The sequence below is a fragment of the Musca domestica genome, unplaced genomic scaffold (assembly GCF_030504385.1).
Source record: "Musca domestica strain aabys unplaced genomic scaffold, Musca_domestica.polishedcontigs.V.1.1 46, whole genome shotgun sequence".
Lineage (NCBI taxonomy): Eukaryota > Metazoa > Arthropoda > Insecta > Diptera > Muscidae > Musca > Musca domestica.
Window position 1 is genome coordinate 411278 of NW_026712336.1, and position 18624 is coordinate 429901.

Below are 18624 nucleotides of genomic sequence, written 5' to 3' on the forward strand. Positions count from 1 at the left end.
GAAGACCAATGAGGTCTTCTGCTAAGAGAGACCCGCTAAGGTCTTCCATGGAGAAAAGAGCAACGATGTTCTTCTACACATAGAAGACTAATGACAGCTTAAGAAATTTGTCTCAGATTTGTATCTTCCTCACTTCCTCTTTCTCTCTCCACTTCTCTCTCCCTCTCAGTTCCCCAAATGAAAAAACAACTCCTCCTCTCCTTATTCTAACTTTAAAAATTGTTATCACATTTCACTTTATTTCTTTCTTTTCCTCGTAATTTTTTTGGTTTCCTATTTTTCACCATTCATTTTTAACATCCACCGTGACCGCCTTGAATTCTTGATCACTCAGGAAGTGCCATTTATAGCCTAAAATTTGTGACACCTCACGTTCGACGGCCTCATAGGTGCGGCAGGAACGTCTTAGCCATATGTGAAACTCATCTGACCATTCAGGGTGGCGTGGCCAATCGCAGCGTATGATGGTGGCAAAACGGCGGACATGAAGGCGGCGTAGATTTTTGGCCGTTCTGGCTATCAGCAGGACTGTGGAGGTGGAGACTTTTTCACGAATCACCTGGAAGGGCAATGAAGAAATATTATTTTAAAAATAAATTAAATCACATTGGGCGCCATTATTACCAATGTGTGCAGATTATAACACTGTCTACACATGAGCAGCATCAGAGAATCGATACGATTATGAAATGATTTGGGACTAGAGAATTTCGGAAGCATTTCAAAACCATAAATGGCCAGGGTGTTTTTGTAATGATCAACCATTTTGATGACGGTGTCGGGATGGATCTGGAAAAAACAAAAGAGAGAAGAAAAGGAAAACACCACTAATTGAGCTTCTTATAGAACAGGACTTAATGCTTTCAGAGAAAAGCAGATGTGTTTCTCTCAGAGAAGAGCAGATCGTATTCTCGGAGAAGAGTAATTGGTCTTCTTCTCGGAGAAGAGCAAGTGGTCTACTTCTCAGAGAAGATCAATTGGTCTTCTTCTCGGAGAAGAACAAGTGATCTACTTCTCAGAGAAGAGCAAGTGGTCTTCTCCTCGGAGAAGAGCAAGTGGTCTTCTTCTCGGAGAAGAGCAAGTGGTCTTCTTCTCGGAGAAGAGCACAAATGGTCATCTTTTCGGAGAAGAGCACAAATGGTCTTCTTTTCGGAGAAGAGCACAAATGGTCTTCTTCTTGGAGAAGACCTCGAATGGTCTTTTTCTCGGAGAAGACCTCAAATAGTCTTCTTCTCGGAGAAGAGCACAAATGGTCTTCTTCTCGGAGAAGACCTCGAATGGTCTTTTTCTCGGAGAAGTCCTCAAATAGTCTTCTTCTCGGAGAAGAGCACAAATGGTCTTCTGTCATAGAACAGCTCAAATGGTCTTCTCTCATAGAAAAGCACAAATGGCCTTCTCTCATAGTAGAGCACAAATGTTCTTCTCAGAGAAGAGAAATTGGTCTTCTCAGAGAAGAGAAATTGGTCTTCTCAGAGAAGAGAAATTGGTCTTCTTCTCGGAGAAGAGCAGGTGGTCTTCTTCTCGGATAAGATCAGGTGGTCTTCTCGGAGAAGAGCAGATGATCTGGTCTCTTATAGAAGAGCAATTGGTCTTGTCTCTCATAGAAGAGCAATTGGTCTTCTCTCTCATAGAAGACTTTTTCTCGGAGAAGATCATGTGGACTTCTTCTCTGAGAAGAATTAGTGGTCTCCTTCTCGGAGAAGAGCAGTTGGTCTTCTCTCATAGAAGAGCTGTTGGTCTTCTCTCATAGAAGAGCTGTTGGTCTTCTCTCATAGAAGAGCTGTTGGTCTTCTCTCATAGAAGAGCTGTTGGTCTTCTCTCATAGAAGAGCTGTTGGTCTTCTCTCATAGAAGAGCTGTTGGTCTTCTCTCATAGAAGAGCTGTTGGTCTTCTCTCATAGAAGAGCTGTTGGTCTTCTCTCATAGAAGAGCTGTTGGTCTTCTCTCATAGAAGAGCTGTTGGTCTTCTCTCATAGAAGAGCTGTTGGTCTTCTCTCATAGAAGAGCTGTTGGTCTTCTCTCATAGAAGAGCTGTTGGTCTTCTCTCATAGAAGAGCTGTTGGTCTTCTCTCATAGAAGAGCTGTTGGTCTTCTCTCATAGAAGAGCTGTTGGTCTTCTCTCATAGAAGAGCTGTTGGTCTTCTCTCATAGAAGAGCTGTTGGTCTTCTCTCATAGAAGAGCTGTTGGTCTTCTCTCATAGAAGAGCAGTTGGTCTTCTCTCATAGAAGAGCAGTTGGTCTTCTCTCATAGAAGAGCAGTTGGTCTTCTCTCATAGAAGAGCAGTAAAACTCACCATTGTTTTCGGCGTCCTATATGTTATGCTGTACACCGGAGCTTCTGGCTGAAAGACAACCTCTCCATCGACCAGTGATTCCAGACGCAGATGGACCTTCAAACCAGGATTATCACGTTTAACCATGCGCCATGCCTTGACACTGCAATGGGATATGGCCAGGTAGGAGATGGTATAACAGTTTTGTAACAAATGTAAATGTTTCAATTTGGTGTCGGCCAACAGCATCAGGACATCATCGTCAATATTTTGGGGAGAAATTGTCAATTCCTAAAGAGAAAGGAGAATATTTTAATTTAAAATTTTTTTTTCAAAATCCTTTCCCCTCACCTGTAAATTCAAAAACAGCCCCACATGCATGATGGGACAATGTAGCGAGGTGACATTGACCAAATTCAATACCCGCATTTTCGTACAGCACGCATCCAACACCTCGTCCAGCAAATGTTTAGCCTCATAACGCTCCAGCACAAAATCCACCAGTTTTAGGGTTCGCAAATTTGTCAACTTTGAGAGGAGATCTTTTAGGCCCTTCAGTAGCTGGCCACCAGTTCCGAACAGCTTTATGCCCTCCGGATCATTTGCCTGGGCCATGTTGCAGGGAAAAATATAGACCAAGGAACGTATACGTGCCCCCATGCCCTTCATATCCTTGGGCCCGTCAGGTTCCAAACCCCGGCTAATGCTCCACGTTAGCAGAGTCATAAATTGATAAATGTTATTGAATGAAATTTCCGGACGAAATTCCAGGCCCCGCAAATGGCGCCCAATGCGTGCTAGACAATTTTGCGTACGCATGTGATCGAGACAGTATTGCCAACCTGAGTAGTAATTGTATTTCTGCCGCGTCAGTGTGCAATCATCGACAAGGAAGTTATTCCAAACCGTGGGCAGATAGAAGGCCCGATGCCATTGTTTACAAACCTGGGAGTAAATTTAGGGACGAAATGTTATTTAATTTTGTTTTGAGGGATATGTCCACCAAACTTACCAAACTTGCATAGTACCGTTCCCTTGGCTTGAGATATGTAAAGACTTGTTCTAGAACTAAATCTGGCAAATTATTCCACTGTGAGTAGACCCGATTTTCATCATCAACATCTGATTTATTATCGTCATCGTTCACAATGTCTATGTAGCAGGCTGAGGAGTAAAATGGAAGAAATTTGTGAGGAGTTAATAAATGTTGATCTATTTTTAGAAGGGAGAGGTTTTCTGTCTAAGTGGAATTGTTTCCATTTTTTGGCCAGAAAATCCTTAAAATACTCCTGTTTGGGAGTTTTTTCTTTTTTGTGGAAAACAGATACATTTTGTTGGGTTAAAAAAAGGAGGTTATGAAATAATTAAAATACTCAACTAGTCGGAGGTTTCGTAGAAATTTTGTAAAACAAATAATATTTTTTTCACAAATTATTCTTAAGACACCATGGATTTTTATCAAGGGATCCTTCAATTTATATTTAAATCCCCGATTTTTTTAAATCCATTTTTATTTTTTAAAAATCCATGAATTTTTTTTTTAAAATTCACGATTTTTTTTAATCCACGATTTATTTAAATCCACGACTCTTTTTTTTTAAAATTCACGATTTTTTTTAATTCACGATTGTTTTTAAATCCACGATTTTCTTAAATCCACAATTTTTTTAAATCCACGACTCTATTTTTAAAAATTCACGACTTTTTAAAATCCACGATTTATATTAAATTCACGATTTTTTTTTAAATCCAAGATTTTTTCTAAATTCATGACTCTTTTTTTAAAATTCACAACGTTTTTAAATTCGCGATTTTTTTTTTTTAATCCACGATTTTTTTAAATCCACGATTTTTTTAAATCTACGATTTTTTTAAATCCACGATATTTTTAAATCCACGACTCTCTTTTAAACATTCACGATTTTTTAAATCCACGAATTTTTTAAATCCACGATTCTCTTTTTTAAAAATTCACGACTCTTTTTTAAAAACTCACGACTCTTTTTTTAAAAATTCACGATTTTTTTAAATCCACGATTATTTTAAATCCACGACTCTTTTTTAAAAATTCACGTTTTTTTTTTTAAATCCAAGATTTTTTCTAAATCCACAACTCTTTTTTAAAAATTCACAATGTTTTTAAATTCACGATTTTTTTTAAATTCACGATTTTTTTTTTTAAATCCACGATTTTTAAATCCACTATTCTGTTAAATCCACGACTCTTTTTTTTAAAAATTCACGATTTTTTTAAATCCACGATTATTTTAAATCCACGATTCTTTTTTAAAAATTCACGTTTTTTTTTTAAATCCAAGATTTTTTCTAAATCCACGACTCTTTTTTAAAAATTCACAATGTTTTTAAATCACGATTTTTTTTTTAAATCCACGATTTTTAAATCCACTATTTTATTAAATCCACGACTCTTTTTTTAAAAAATCACGATTTTTTTAAATCCACGATTTTTTTAAATCTTCGACTCTTTTTTTAAAAATCACGTTTTTTTAAATCCAAGATTTTTTCTGAATCCACGACTCTTTTTTTTAAATTTAAGATTTTTTTTTAAATCCACATTTTTTAAATCCATGCTTTTTTTAATCCACGATGTTTTTTAAAATCCACGAATTTTTTAACCTACGGTTCATTTTTAAATCCACGATTTTTATACCCTACACTACATAGCGGTAAGGGTATTATGTCTTTGTACGTTTGTTTGTAACATGGAGAAGGAAGAGAGATAGACCTATAGTTACTCTATTCGTCCGTCAGTCCATGTATTCATGTGAACAAAATGCAGGTTGCATTTATTATCCGATTGAAATGAAATTTTTCAAACAATATTTGTTTAGCCCAAGGTCAAACCTTTGGTGAGAATCGGTCCAAACTTGGATATAGCTCCCATATACATATATCTTTAATCGATTTCGGGTTAATTGTGCACCAAATGGCCAATATCAGTCCTGAATTTTGATAAATCCGACTAAATTTAGTCTAGAAACAAGAACATCGAATTCGGAGAAAATCGTTTCAGATATAGCTATAGCTGCCATATATAGGTTTGATCCGATTTGGTGTTTAAGCCCCACACATTCGTAATATGCACTCCACAAGAATGATGTTTAATTACCAGATACCAGAAACAGGCCAGAAATACCTCTGCCAAGTTTTTATCAAGATCGATTCAGATTTGGATATAGCTCCCATATATATCTTCAACCGATTTCGGGTTAATTGTGCACCAAATGGCCAATATCAGTCCTGAATTTTGATAAATCCGACTAAATTTAGTCTAGAAACAAGAATTTGGAATTTGGAGAAAATCGCTTCAGATATAGCTATAGCTCCCATATATAGGTTTGATCCGATTTGGTCCGATCACATTCGTAATATGTCCTGTACAAGAATGATATTTGGTACCAGATATCAGATACACCCCAGAAATACCTTTGCCAAATTTTATAAAGATCGGTTCAGATTTGGATATAACTCCCATATATATCTTTAAGCGATTTCGGGTTAATTGAGCACCAAATGGCCAATATCAGTCCAAATGATCTGAATTTTGGTACATCCGACCGGAATCAGTCTAGAAGCAAGTATAGCTCCCAAGGTCCGTTACGATAAATTCCGAATTTAACTAGAGCCACGAATTTAACAGAGAAAATAACATAGCTATGTTAACTTAACAGAGCTACATAAAAATTGTTTTTTCCTTAATATTTTTGATTTTTAATTACTTATCGTATAAAAACGCTTACAAAATGCATTATATAATCATAATTAAATTATATTCCAAAGATAGTAAGGCAACATACACCTATTAACTCGTAGCACAATACTATGTGCCAGGACAATTTTACACCAAACTGTGCCTTCCAGGACAATTCTGCCGGCACAATATGGGTATCTGCGGAAAGCTTATGAAGTCTACTATCCATTGGCATTAACAAAATTATAGGAAGGTCCGGCCAGTTCCGAGGTATATGGTCATTTCTGGAGGTATCCTTGGAACAGGATAACTCCATTGGCCAATATGCCTTCCAGGACAATTCTGCCGGCACAATATGGGTATCTACGGAAAGCTTATGAAGTCTACTATCCATTGGCATTAACAAAATTATAGGAAGGTCCGGCCAGTTCCGAGGTATATGGTCATTTCTGGAGGTATCCTTGGAACAGGATAACTCCATTGGCCAATATGTCTTCCAGGACAATTCTGCCGGCACAATATGGGTATCTACGGAAAGCTTATGAAGTATACTATCCATTGGCATTAACAAAATTATAGGAAGGTCCGGCCAGTTCCGAGGTATATGGTCATTTCTGGAGGTATCCTTGGAACAGGATAACTCCATTGGCCAATATGTCTTCCAGGACAATTCTGCCGGCACAATATGGGTATCTACGGAAAGCTTATGAAGTCTACTATCCATTGGCATTAACAAAATTATAGGAAGGTCCGGCCAGTTCCGAGGTATATGGTCATTTCTGGAGGTATCCTTGGAACAGGATAACTCCATTGGCCAATATGCCTTCCAGGACAATTCTGCCGGCACAATATGGGTATCTACGGAAAGCTTATGAAGTCTACTATCCATTGGCATTAACAAAATTATAGGAAGGTCCGGCCAGTTCCGAGGTATATGGTCATTTCTGGAGGTATCCTTGGAACAGGATAACTCCATTGGCCAATATGCCTTCCAGGACAATTCTGCCGGCACAATATGGGTATCTACGGAAAGCTTATGAAGTCTACTATCCATTGGCATTAACAAAATTATAGGAAGGTCCGGCCAGTTCCGAGGTATATGGTCATTTCTGGAGGTATCCTTGGAACAGGATAACTCCATTGGCCAATATGCCTTCCAGGACAATTCTGCCGGCACAATATGGGTATCTACGGAAAGCTTATGAAGTCTACTATCCATTGGCATTAACAAAATTATAGGAAGGTCCGGCCAGTTCCGAGGTATATGGTCATTTCTGGAGGTATCCTTGGAACAGGATAACTCCATTGGCCAATATGCCTTCCAGGACAATTCTGCCGGCACAATATGGGTATCTACGGAAAGCTTATGAAGTCTACTATCCATTGGCATTAACAAAATTATAGGAAGGTCCGGTCAGTTCCGAGGTATATGGTCATTTCTGGAGGTATCCTTGGAACAGGATAACTCCATTGGCCAATATGCCTTCCAGGACAATTCTGCCGGCACAATATGGGTATCTACGGAAAGCTTATGAAGTCTACTATCCATTGGCATTAACAAAATTATAGGAAGGTCCGGCCAGTTCCGAGGTATATGGTCATTTCTGGAGGTATCCTTGGAACAGGATAACTCCATTGGCCAATATGTCTTCCAGGACAATTCTGCCGGCACAATATGGGTATCTACGGAAAGCTTATGAAGTCTACTATCCATTGGCATTAACAAAATTATAGGAAGGTCCGGCCAGTTCCGAGGTATATGGTCATTTCTGGAGGTATCCTTGGAACAGGATAACTCCATTGGCCAATATGCCTTCCAGGACAATTCTGCCGGCACAATATGGGTATCTACGGAAAGCTTATGAAGTCTACTATCCATTGGCATTAACAAAATTATAGGAAGGTCCGGCCAGTTCCGAGGTATATGGTCATTTCTGGAGGTATCCTTGGAACAGGATAACTCCAGAAATGACCATATACCTCGGAACTGGCCGGACCTTCCTATAATTTTGTTAATGCCAATGGATAGTAGACTTCATAAGCTTTCCGTAGATACCCATATTGTGCCGGCAGAATTGTCCTGGAAGACATATTGGCCAATGGAGTTATCCTGTTCCAAGGATACCTCCAGAAATGACCATATACCTCGGAACTGGCCGGACCTTCCTATAATTTTGTTAATGCCAATGGATAGTAGACTTCATAAGCTTTCCGTAGATACCCATATTGTGCCGGCAGAATTGTCCTGGAAGGCATATTGGCCAATGGAGTTATCCTGTTCCAAGGATACCTCCAGAAATGACCATATACCTCGGAACTGACCGGACCTTCCTATAATTTTGTTAATGCCAATGGATAGTAGACTTCATAAGCTTTCCGTAGATACCCATATTGTGCCGGCAGAATTGTCCTGGAAGGCATATTGGCCAATGGAGTTATCCTGTTCCAAGGATACCTCCAGAAATGACCATATACCTCGGAACTGGCCGGACCTTCCTATAATTTTGTTAATGCCAATGGATAGTAGACTTCATAAGCTTTCCGTAGATACCCATATTGTGCCGGCAGAATTGTCCTGGAAGGCATATTGGCCAATGGAGTTATCCTGTTCCAAGGATACCTCCAGAAATGACCATATACCTCGGAACTGGCCGGACCTTCCTATAATTTTGTTAATGCCAATGGATAGTAGACTTCATAAGCTTTCCGTAGATACCCATATTGTGCCGGCAGAATTGTCCTGGAAGACATATTGGCCAATGGAGTTATCCTGTTCCAAGGATACCTCCAGAAATGACCATATACCTCGGAACTGGCCGGACCTTCCTATAATTTTGTTAATGCCAATGGATAGTAGACTTCATAAGCTTTCCGTAGATACCCATATTGTGCCGGCAGAATTGTCCTGGAAGGCATATTGGCCAATGGAGTTATCCTGTTCCAAGGATACCTCCAGAAATGACCATATACCTCGGAACTGGCCGGACCTTCCTATAATTTTGTTAATGCCAATGGATAGTAGACTTCATAAGCTTTCCGTAGATACCCATATTGTGCCGGCAGAATTGTCCTGGAAGGCATATTGGCCAATGGAGTTATCCTGTTCCAAGGATACCTCCAGAAATGACCATATACCTCGGAACTGGCCGGACCTTCCTATAATTTTGTTAATGCCAATGGATAGTAGACTTCATAAGCTTTCCGTAGATACCCATATTGTGCCGGCAGAATTGTCCTGGAAGGCATATTGGCCAATGGAGTTATCCTGTTCCAAGGATACCTCCAGAAATGACCATATACCTCGGAACTGGCCGGACCTTCCTATAATTTTGTTAATGCCAATGGATAGTAGACTTCATAAGCTTTCCGTAGATACCCATATTGTGCCGGCAGAATTGTCCTGGAAGGCATATTGGCCAATGGAGTTATCCTGTTCCAAGGATACCTCCAGAAATGACCATATACCTCGGAACTGGCCGGACCTTCCTATAATTTTGTTAATGCCAATGGATAGTAGACTTCATAAGCTTTCCGTAGATACCCATATTGTGCCGGCAGAATTGTCCTGGAAGGCATATTGGCCAATGGAGTTATCCTGTTCCAAGGATACCTCCAGAAATGACCATATACCTCGGAACTGGCCGGACCTTCCTATAATTTTGTTAATGCCAATGGATAGTAGACTTCATAAGCTTTCCGTAGATACCCATATTGTGCCGGCAGAATTGTCCTGGAAGACATATTGGCCAATGGAGTTATCCTGTTCCAAGGATACCTCCAGAAATGACCATATACCTCGGAACTGGCCGGACCTTCCTATAATTTTGTTAATGCCAATGGATAGTAGACTTCATAAGCTTTCCGTAGATACCCATATTGTGCCGGCAGAATTGTCCTGGAAGGCATATTGGCCAATGGAGTTATCCTGTTCCAAGGATACCTCCAGAAATGACCATATACCTCGGAACTGGCCGGACCTTCCTATAATTTTGTTAATGCCAATGGATAGTAGACTTCATAAGCTTTCCGTAGATACCCATATTGTGCCGGCAGAATTGTCCTGGAAGGCATATTGGCCAATGGAGTTATCCTGTTCCAAGGATACCTCCAGAAATGACCATATACCTCGGAACTGGCCGGACCTTCCTATAATTTTGTTAATGCCAATGGATAGTAGACTTCATAAGCTTTCCGTAGATACCCATATTGTGCCGGCAGAATTGTCCTGGAAGGCATATTGGCCAATGGAGTTATCCTGTTCCAAGGATACCTCCAGAAATGACCATATACCTCGGAACTGGCCGGACCTTCCTATAATTTTGTTAATGCCAATGGATAGTAGACTTCATAAGCTTTCCGTAGATACCCATATTGTGCCGGCAGAATTGTCCTGGAAGGCATATTGGCCAATGGAGTTATCCTGTTCCAAGGATACCTCCAGAAATGACCATATACCTCGGAACTGGCCGGACCTTCCTATAATTTTGTTAATGCCAATGGATAGTAGACTTCATAAGCTTTCCGTAGATACCCATATTGTGCCGGCAGAATTGTCCTGGAAGACATATTGGCCAATGGAGTTATCCTGTTCCAAGGATACCTCCAGAAATGACCATATACCTCGGAACTGGCCGGACCTTCCTATAATTTTGTTAATGCCAATGGATAGTAGACTTCATAAGCTTTCCGTAGATACCCATATTGTGCCGGCAGAATTGTCCTGGAAGACATATTGGCCAATGGAGTTATCCTGTTCCAAGGATACCTCCAGAAATGACCATATACCTCGGAACTGGCCGGACCTTCCTATAATTTTGTTAATGCCAATGGATAGTAGACTTCATAAGCTTTCCGCAGATACCCATATTGTGCCGGCAGAATTGTCCTGGAAGGCACAGTTTGGTGTAAAATTGTCCTGGCACATAGTATTGTGCTACGAGTTAATAGGTGTATGTTGCCTTACTATCTTTGGAATATAATTTAATTATGATTATATAATGCATTTTGTAAGCGTTTTTATACGATAAGTAATTAAAAATCAAAAATATTAAGGAAAAAACAATTTTTATGTAGCTCTGTTAAGTTAACATAGCTATGTTATTTTCTCTGTTAAATTCGTGGCTCTAGTTAAATTCGGAATTTATCGTAACGGACCTTAGCTCCCATATGTATGTTTCATCCGATTTGGTGTTTAGGTCCCTCACATTCATAATGAAGATTGGATATGATTTGGATATAGCTTTCATACAGGGTGAGATGAAAAAACTGCAACCAACTTCAGACTGCTGTCATTTCTAAGCCACTCGTCCGACAGCTGTTAAAATTATTCCAGTGACAGTTCATTATATTGTTTACAAGCGTACAAAAGCATTTTGGTGAGAGTTTTCCAGACACAAAAGTTATTTGTGATGGAAATTAAGCGCGATGGTGTGATTTCTTTATATTTGGCTGGAAAACCACAAGTGGCTATCGATAGAGCACTCCAGCATTTAAATGTGAATAAATCTTTTGTGTCTCGTACCATCGCTCATTACCGTGATTCTGCTAGCGTAGCTCGACGTCAAGGAAGTGGACGGAAGAAAATAGCAACATCAGCAGAAATGGTTCGAAAAGTATAGAAGCGACTTGATCGAAACCCCCGTTGCAGTGGCTGAAAAATGGCTCGTGAACTGAATATTCCTCCTTCCATTCGGCAAATATTAAAAAATGAGCTAGGGGTAAAGCCATTAAAATTTCCAAAAAGTGCAAGAACTTACACCGCAACAGAAAGAAAATAGACTCAAAAGAGCTAAAGAGTTGCTTTGCTTAGCCGAAAGTGGTGAACTGCCGAATTTGGTTTTCTCCGATGAGAAAACATTCGATGTCAACAAACAAAATGATCGTGTTTACTTGCCAAAGAGGTCAGCTGAAAATGTGCACCTTCGGTTCGCCACCAGTCAGCAGAACTCAATCGCCGGCCATGGTGATGGTGTGGGCCGCCATAATAGCCGATGGTCGCTCTCCGGGTGTCTTAAAGCCTTGGACACGCAAACGTTTTGGTCGTAGACCTTGGACATTCCAACAGGACTCAGCACCATCGCACTCCGCAGGAGCCACCCAAGAATGGTTACAAAATGAGGTTCCCCGATGCATTTCCAGCGCATAATGGCCACCAAAATCTCCGGATACTAATCCGTGTCTGGAGTATTTTGGAAAGCAAGGTTGGCACTAAAAAATACCGAAGTGTCGATCACCTCAAGCAAGCGCTTCGCCGGGAATGGGCCAAAATACCGCAGAGCAACATTCGGGTTTCATTGTGACGGGTTCATTGGCCGTTTGAAGGCCATAATTCGTGCCAAAGGTGACCAATTTGAACAAATCTAAACGTATTCTAAAGTTTAATCCTATTTCCGACATTTTTTGCTTTCATTCGATAAAAATTAAAATTCGTAGAAATTATAGCGTTTGAGTTTGTTGCAGTTTTTATACCCTCCACCATAGTATGGAGGGTATATTAAGTTTGTCATTACATTTGTAACACCTCGAAATTAACCGTTGCACCCCACAAAGTATATATATTCTTGATCAGCATTAAATTCTATGTCGATTTTGCGATATCCGTCCGTCTGTGGAAATCACTTTAGCTTCCGAAAGAAATGAAATAGTTTTATAAAATTTTACTAAAATGTGTATTATGTCTGCAGGACTTTTGGTATTGAAAATGGGTGATGTAGGTCCACGTCTTCGTATAGCTCCTATATAATGGTACCTCCCGATATTCGGTATTTTGATGATTTTAGCGACATTATTTACCGGAACTATTTCAAATTTGGTATTTGAAGTTCGTAATGAATACTACAGCCTATGACAGAAAATTGTCTATGCAGGTCCACGTTTTGGTATAGCCTCCATATAATAGTACCTCCCGATATTCGGTATTTTGATGATTTTAGCGACATTATTCACCGAAATTGTTTCAAAATTGGCATTTGAAGCTCGTAATGGATACTACAGTCCATGACAGGAAATGGGCCATGTAGGTTCACGTCTTCGTATAGCCCCCATATAACTGTACCTCTCGATATTCGGTATTTTGATGATTTTAGAGACATCATGTACCGGAACTATTTCAAATTTGGTATTTAAAATTCGTAATACATACTACAGTCTAAGACAGAAAATGAGCCATGTAGGTCCACGGCAGCCTTTTAACGGTACCTTCCGATGTTCGGTATTTTGAAAATTTTAGCGAAATTATTTTCCGGAATTATTTCAAATTTTGTATTTGAAGTTAGTAATGAATGCTACTGCCTATGCCAGAAAATTGTCTGTGCAGGTCCGCGTGGTACCTCCCTATATTCGGTATTTTGATAATTTTAGCTACATTATAAACAATTTTTTTTTTCAGGTTTCGCATTTGAATATTGCAACAGCTTATGACAAAATTTGCCTATGCAGGTCCACGTCGTCGTATACACCCTAATATAACAGCTAAATTCGGTATTTTTAATATTTTAACAGAATTTTTAACGGATTTTATTGTTTTTGAGAATTGCCAAATTCGTTCCAAATGGTGGAGGGTATTCAAAGTTCGGCCCGGCCGAACTTACAGCATTTTTTAATTGTTTTATCTCACCCTGTATACTGAGAGGCAGATAGAAAATCGGATAGAAAGGCGGATGTACATAAATAAATCGCATTAAAATTTTATTGTTTTGAGAAATGTATATCCTTTACCGAGGTCTCAGACAAATATATCGAGGTATTTTAAAAGAAATTAGCAATTTAATTACCCCTCCCCCTTCTCTCCCTCTTTTGGTGTAGGATATAAAAATTCCCAACAAAAATGCATCCTTCCATATTAACTCATTTGCAGCATGAGTAGTGATTTGCCGATTTTACGTTTTTATTTTTTCAAAATCATTTTCAAATATTGTATATTAATTTTAATCTATATGCAATTTTATTACTAATACAAATACAAAAAATAAATTCAACTAAATCTAAACAAAAACACACGACATTTTGTCTAAACACGGCAAAAAGTGGGAATAAATAAATCAAAATAAATGAACAAGAACTCGTGTGTTTTCGTTTTGTTTCGTAAATAAAAGACAAAACGAAAAGAACAAGAGAAAACTTTTCGCTTTTTTCAAAATTTGTTTTACGCAATAAAAATAAATTTGATAATAATATATATTTCGAATATATTATTTAATTTTCATTACTATAATATTCGAAATTTAGAAAATTATAGAATTGAAAATGTGTTTTCCACGAGAATTCATTTTCAATTATTTCCAACTACCTTCTTCATTTTCATCCAGTACCCAGCCGGCATTGTGCATGATTTCCTTTCCCGTGCGTAAAGCCAAAGTAGCCATTTTTGGTTTGAAAACTCAAGCAGGACTCCGGGTAAATTTTTAATTTTTTTTTTTAATTTTTTTGGGATTTTGAATATTTTTCGCTTAAATTTTCACAGGTTCACATGGGTAATTGGATTTTTTCCTTCGCTTTTTTTTCGTTAATTTTTCAGGCTATTTTAAATTTTCAAATTTTCCCATTCATTTGCTTTTCTCTTTTTTTTGGTTTGAAAAAAAACTGGCACACGAGTCTTTTTGGCCGCACTTTCTTGTTTCGGATAACTTAAACGTACCGCTGCAAAAATTCGACTGCCAAATTCAAAATCTCTGAGCACAAATTTTCACCGTTGTTTTTCTTTTGATTTTCAAAATCATTTAGCGTTTTTTGCTCTAGTTTTCTCAAAATCAGACACAAGATGTTGTGATTTTTTACCATGGCATTAGGGGGATTTTGAAATGAGATTTTGCTGTGTGTGTCTTCTCTCTGCTCCTGAGATGAGCGTAAAAAAAAGCGTTTATTTTAAAAATAAATTTTGAAACATTTACAAAAATGTTTAGTTTGCCGTGTTTTTTTTTTGTTCTGGCTTTTCGAAATTTCCACCAAGTAAATTGTCGCCTTTCTTTCCCCTCTCTCTCTCACTCACACACACACATTGATGGTGGCTTTTTTTCACCTCAAAAATTAAGATTTTCTTCTGCGGTTTTTTTTTTTTGAAATTTTGTTTTCTTTTTCTTCTCTGTTTTGAAAATGTATTTTTGTTTTGCCCGTTTTTTTTTCGAACCATCAACCGTTCGATCAGCTGTCTGCCGATCATCCTCACCATAGAATAGTTTTTTTTAGTTTTTCATTTTTTGTTGTTGTTGTTGTTGTTCTTTCACCACATCTCTCTCATCATTGTTGACATTTCATCTAATTTCCCATTCAATGTTTTGCTTTGGCATCTTCTTTGTTTATATTGTTTTGTAATTTTATGCGTTTTGTTGTGGTTTTTGTCATTTCTCCATTTGGGTGGTTGTTGTTGGTTTTGTATTCTCCGGATCATTTTTTGAAATCGGCCCAAGCACGTGCTGCCCCATATATATTTTTTTCTATTTTTTTAGGGGGCGTTTTATGAAGGGTTCATATTTTGCGGTAAATTATTGTCTATGTCTGACATGACTTTACAAATGGCCCAAGCCAATAATTGACGTCAGAGGTTGTCAGGGGATAATATGTCATGTCAACGCTTAAGTTTCGTGTTGGGGGAAAAATTGTATCAATATTTAGATAAAAAGTATTAAGTTTTATAAAAAATAGTAACTATTTGTATTAGTTTTATTTTTTTGGCAGGGGTTTTTTATACCCTACCCCATATAGTAGTAAGGGAAGGAGGAGAAGGAAGCTAAATAGATCTATAGTGACCTTTGGGAACCTTCATAGAATTACTTTCTGATTCGATGTATGCTTGTCTGTCTATCTATTTTTGTGAACAAAATGCAGGTCGCATTTATTACCAGATTGAGATGAAATTTTCCCAAGGAGGAACCCTTTTGAAATTGGTGAGAATTGGTTCAAATTTAGATATAGCATACGATTTCGGTTTAATTGTGCACTAAATGGCCAATATCAGACCAAATGAGCTGAATGTTTGGCACATCCGACCGAATTCAAACTAGAAGCAAGTACATTAAATTTCGAACGTACCAGAAGGAGTGGACCGATTTATGTTAATAAAAATATGGTGATGTGTGTAATTTGAAAAAAAACCGCATGCTTATTTCAGATTTTATGATCGTTTTGGTTATTCAAAACTTTGACCCTTTGCGGGGGAGGTACCAGTAGGAATGGTCCGATCTCTACCGTCTTTATAACAGATCAGATAACAGATAGATAGAAACATTGAGATCTGACAAGTCTAAATGGAATCGGATATTAATTTCGCGTTTTATGAGCTTCATGGATATTCAAAATTTCGACCCTTTGTGGGGGAGGTACCAGTAGAAATGGTCCGATCTCTACCATCTTTATAACAGATTTTGTGTTGGTGGAAATATTCAAATTTGCCAAGTCTAAATGGAGCTTCAAAAATACGGATATTCAAGATTTCGACCTTTTGTGGGGGAGGTACCAGAAGGAGGGGACCGATAAATTCCCTCTTAATAGCAGATCTTAGATTTATAAAAATATTGGTATGTGTGAGATTTGAAGACAATCGGACACATACATCACATTTTATAAAAGTTGTAATTATTCAAAATTTTGACCATTTGAGGGGGAGGTACTTGATGGAGTGGATCGATAGTGTCCATTTTCGCACCTGACGTAGCACTGATAGAAATATTAGGATTTGCAAAGTTGGAGCAAAATCGGATTATCATTTATCTTTCTGTGCAGAAAATATATTTTTGGAAATTCCGATCTTTTGTGGAGGAGGTACCAGAAGGAGTGGACCGATATATTCCATCTTAACACCAGATCTTAGGTTTATAAAAATATTGGGATGTGTGAGATTTGAAGACAATCGGACTCATACATCACATTTTATAAGAGTTACAATTATTCAAAATTTCGACCCTTTGTGGGGGAGGTGCTTGATGGAGTGGATCGATAGTGTCCATTTTCGCACCTGACCTAGCACTGACACAAATATAAGGATTTGCAAAGTTGGAGCAAAATCGGATTATTATTTATATTTTTGTGCAGAAAATATATTTTTTGAAAATTTGGATCTTTTGTGGGGGAGGTACCAGAAGGAGTGCATCGATATTGCCCATCTCCGAACTCGAATTAAGTTTGACAAAAATATTACGATGTATCAAGTTTGGACCAAATCGGATGCTCCCTTCGAGACTTATCGTACGCACCAGATAGCCAGACTGACAGACGGACGGACATCGCTAGATCGACTCCAAATACTCTGAAACGGATTTGATCCAAAGAGACCTAGGGTCTAAAACCGTTATTTCGATTAGGCACGTCCAATGATATATACCCTCTGTAGCCATATGACTGAGGGTATAAAAATCCGAAAACTACCACTTAACAGAAAACCGTCATATGGGGACTATATCAAGGCAAGGACCTTCATACGAATTTTTTTGTCATAGACTGTAGGATACCTATTACGAACTTCAAATATGAAATTTGAAACGATTCCGGTGATTAATGTTGCTGAAATTGTCCAAATACCGACTATCGGGAGGTACCGTCATGTGGGGGCTATACGAAGGTATGGATCTGCATACGAAATTTTTGTGGTAGGCTGTAGAATACCTATTACGAACTTCAAATACGAAATTTGAAATGATTCCGGCGATTAGGCTGTAGTACCCATTACGAACTTCAAGTATGAAATTTTAAACGATTCCGGTCATTAATGTTGCTGATATCGTCAAAATACCGAGTATCGGGAGGTACCGCCATATGGGGGCTACACGAAGACATGGATCTGCATAGGAAATTTTTTGTCATAGGCTGTAGGGTACCTATTACGAACTTCAAATATGAAATTTGAAACGATTCCGGTGATTAATGTTGCTGAAATCGTCAAAATACCGAGTATCGGCAGGTACCGTCATATGGGGACTACACGAAGACGTGGACCAGATTACGACATTTTTTGTCATAGGCTTTAGGATACCTATTACGAACTTCAAATTTAAAACGATTCCGGTGATTAATGTTGCTGAAATTGTCAAAATGTCGAATATCGGGAGGTACCGTCATATGGGGAATATACGAAGACATGGACCTGCATACGAAATTTTTTGCCATAGGCTGTAGGATACCTCTTACGAACTTCAAATACCAAATTTGAAAGAATTCTGATGAATATTGTCGCAAAAATCATCAAAATACCGAATATCGGGAGGTACCGTCATATAGGGGCTATACGAACGGGATCATTTCAATTCTATTTTCTTATATCCTAGTGTCCCTAAAAGTAAACATTGTAATATTTATCCTCCAGACACAATATAATAAAAGTAGGGTTGTATAGCTGCGTTTATCCATATCAATCGATGAATCATCCAAGAAGTCCTCTCGTAAATTTTTCTAGGTACAAAGAAACATTCCGACATTTCTTCAAGGAAACTTTTAAAAATTTTCCATTAGCTCCAAGTTCATTGACCAACCATTTCCATGATTAGTTTTAAACAAAATCAACTCATTACACAATATTTACATTTCATTTGATTCCGATTAATTGAAATATACATTTGAACAGTTTGCCCTTCACTTTTGTTCGCCATCGATCAAGTACAGGCAGTTACATTTGACCTTCTTCCCCCCCCCCCCTCAATTTCCATTGAAAATA

The 18624-nt window shown here is 38.3% G+C and overlaps 1 protein-coding gene across 1 annotated transcript; it reads right to left on the bottom strand.

Moving 5' to 3' along the window:
• Positions 1–219: 219 nt before the first annotated feature.
• LOC101899723 (F-box only protein 39) lies at positions 220–15433 on the bottom strand. Its single transcript, XM_059127620.1, has 6 exons — positions 14272–15433; positions 3285–3436; positions 2624–3217; positions 2294–2563; positions 625–789; positions 220–559 (listed from the first exon to the last, which is right to left on the bottom strand). Exons 1-6 carry the CDS (start codon positions 14345–14347, stop codon positions 281–283), a joined length of 1536 nt encoding a protein of 511 aa, XP_058983603.1. The 5' UTR covers positions 14348–15433; the 3' UTR covers positions 220–280.
• Between the last annotated feature and the right edge of the window lie 3191 nt (positions 15434–18624).

Coding starts and splice junctions, on each gene's coding strand:
- LOC101899723 (XM_059127620.1), bottom strand. CDS start 14,347: ATGGCTACTTTGGCTTTACGCACGGGAAAGGAAATCATGCACAATGCC. Junction 2,564..2,623: donor GGCTGTTTTTGAATTTACAG/GTGAGGGGAAAG, acceptor CTTTCTCTTTAG/GAATTGACAATTTCTCCCCA. Junction 790..2,293: donor ATAGGACGCCGAAAACAATG/GTGAGTTTTACT, acceptor TGTTTTTTCCAG/ATCCATCCCGACACCGTCAT.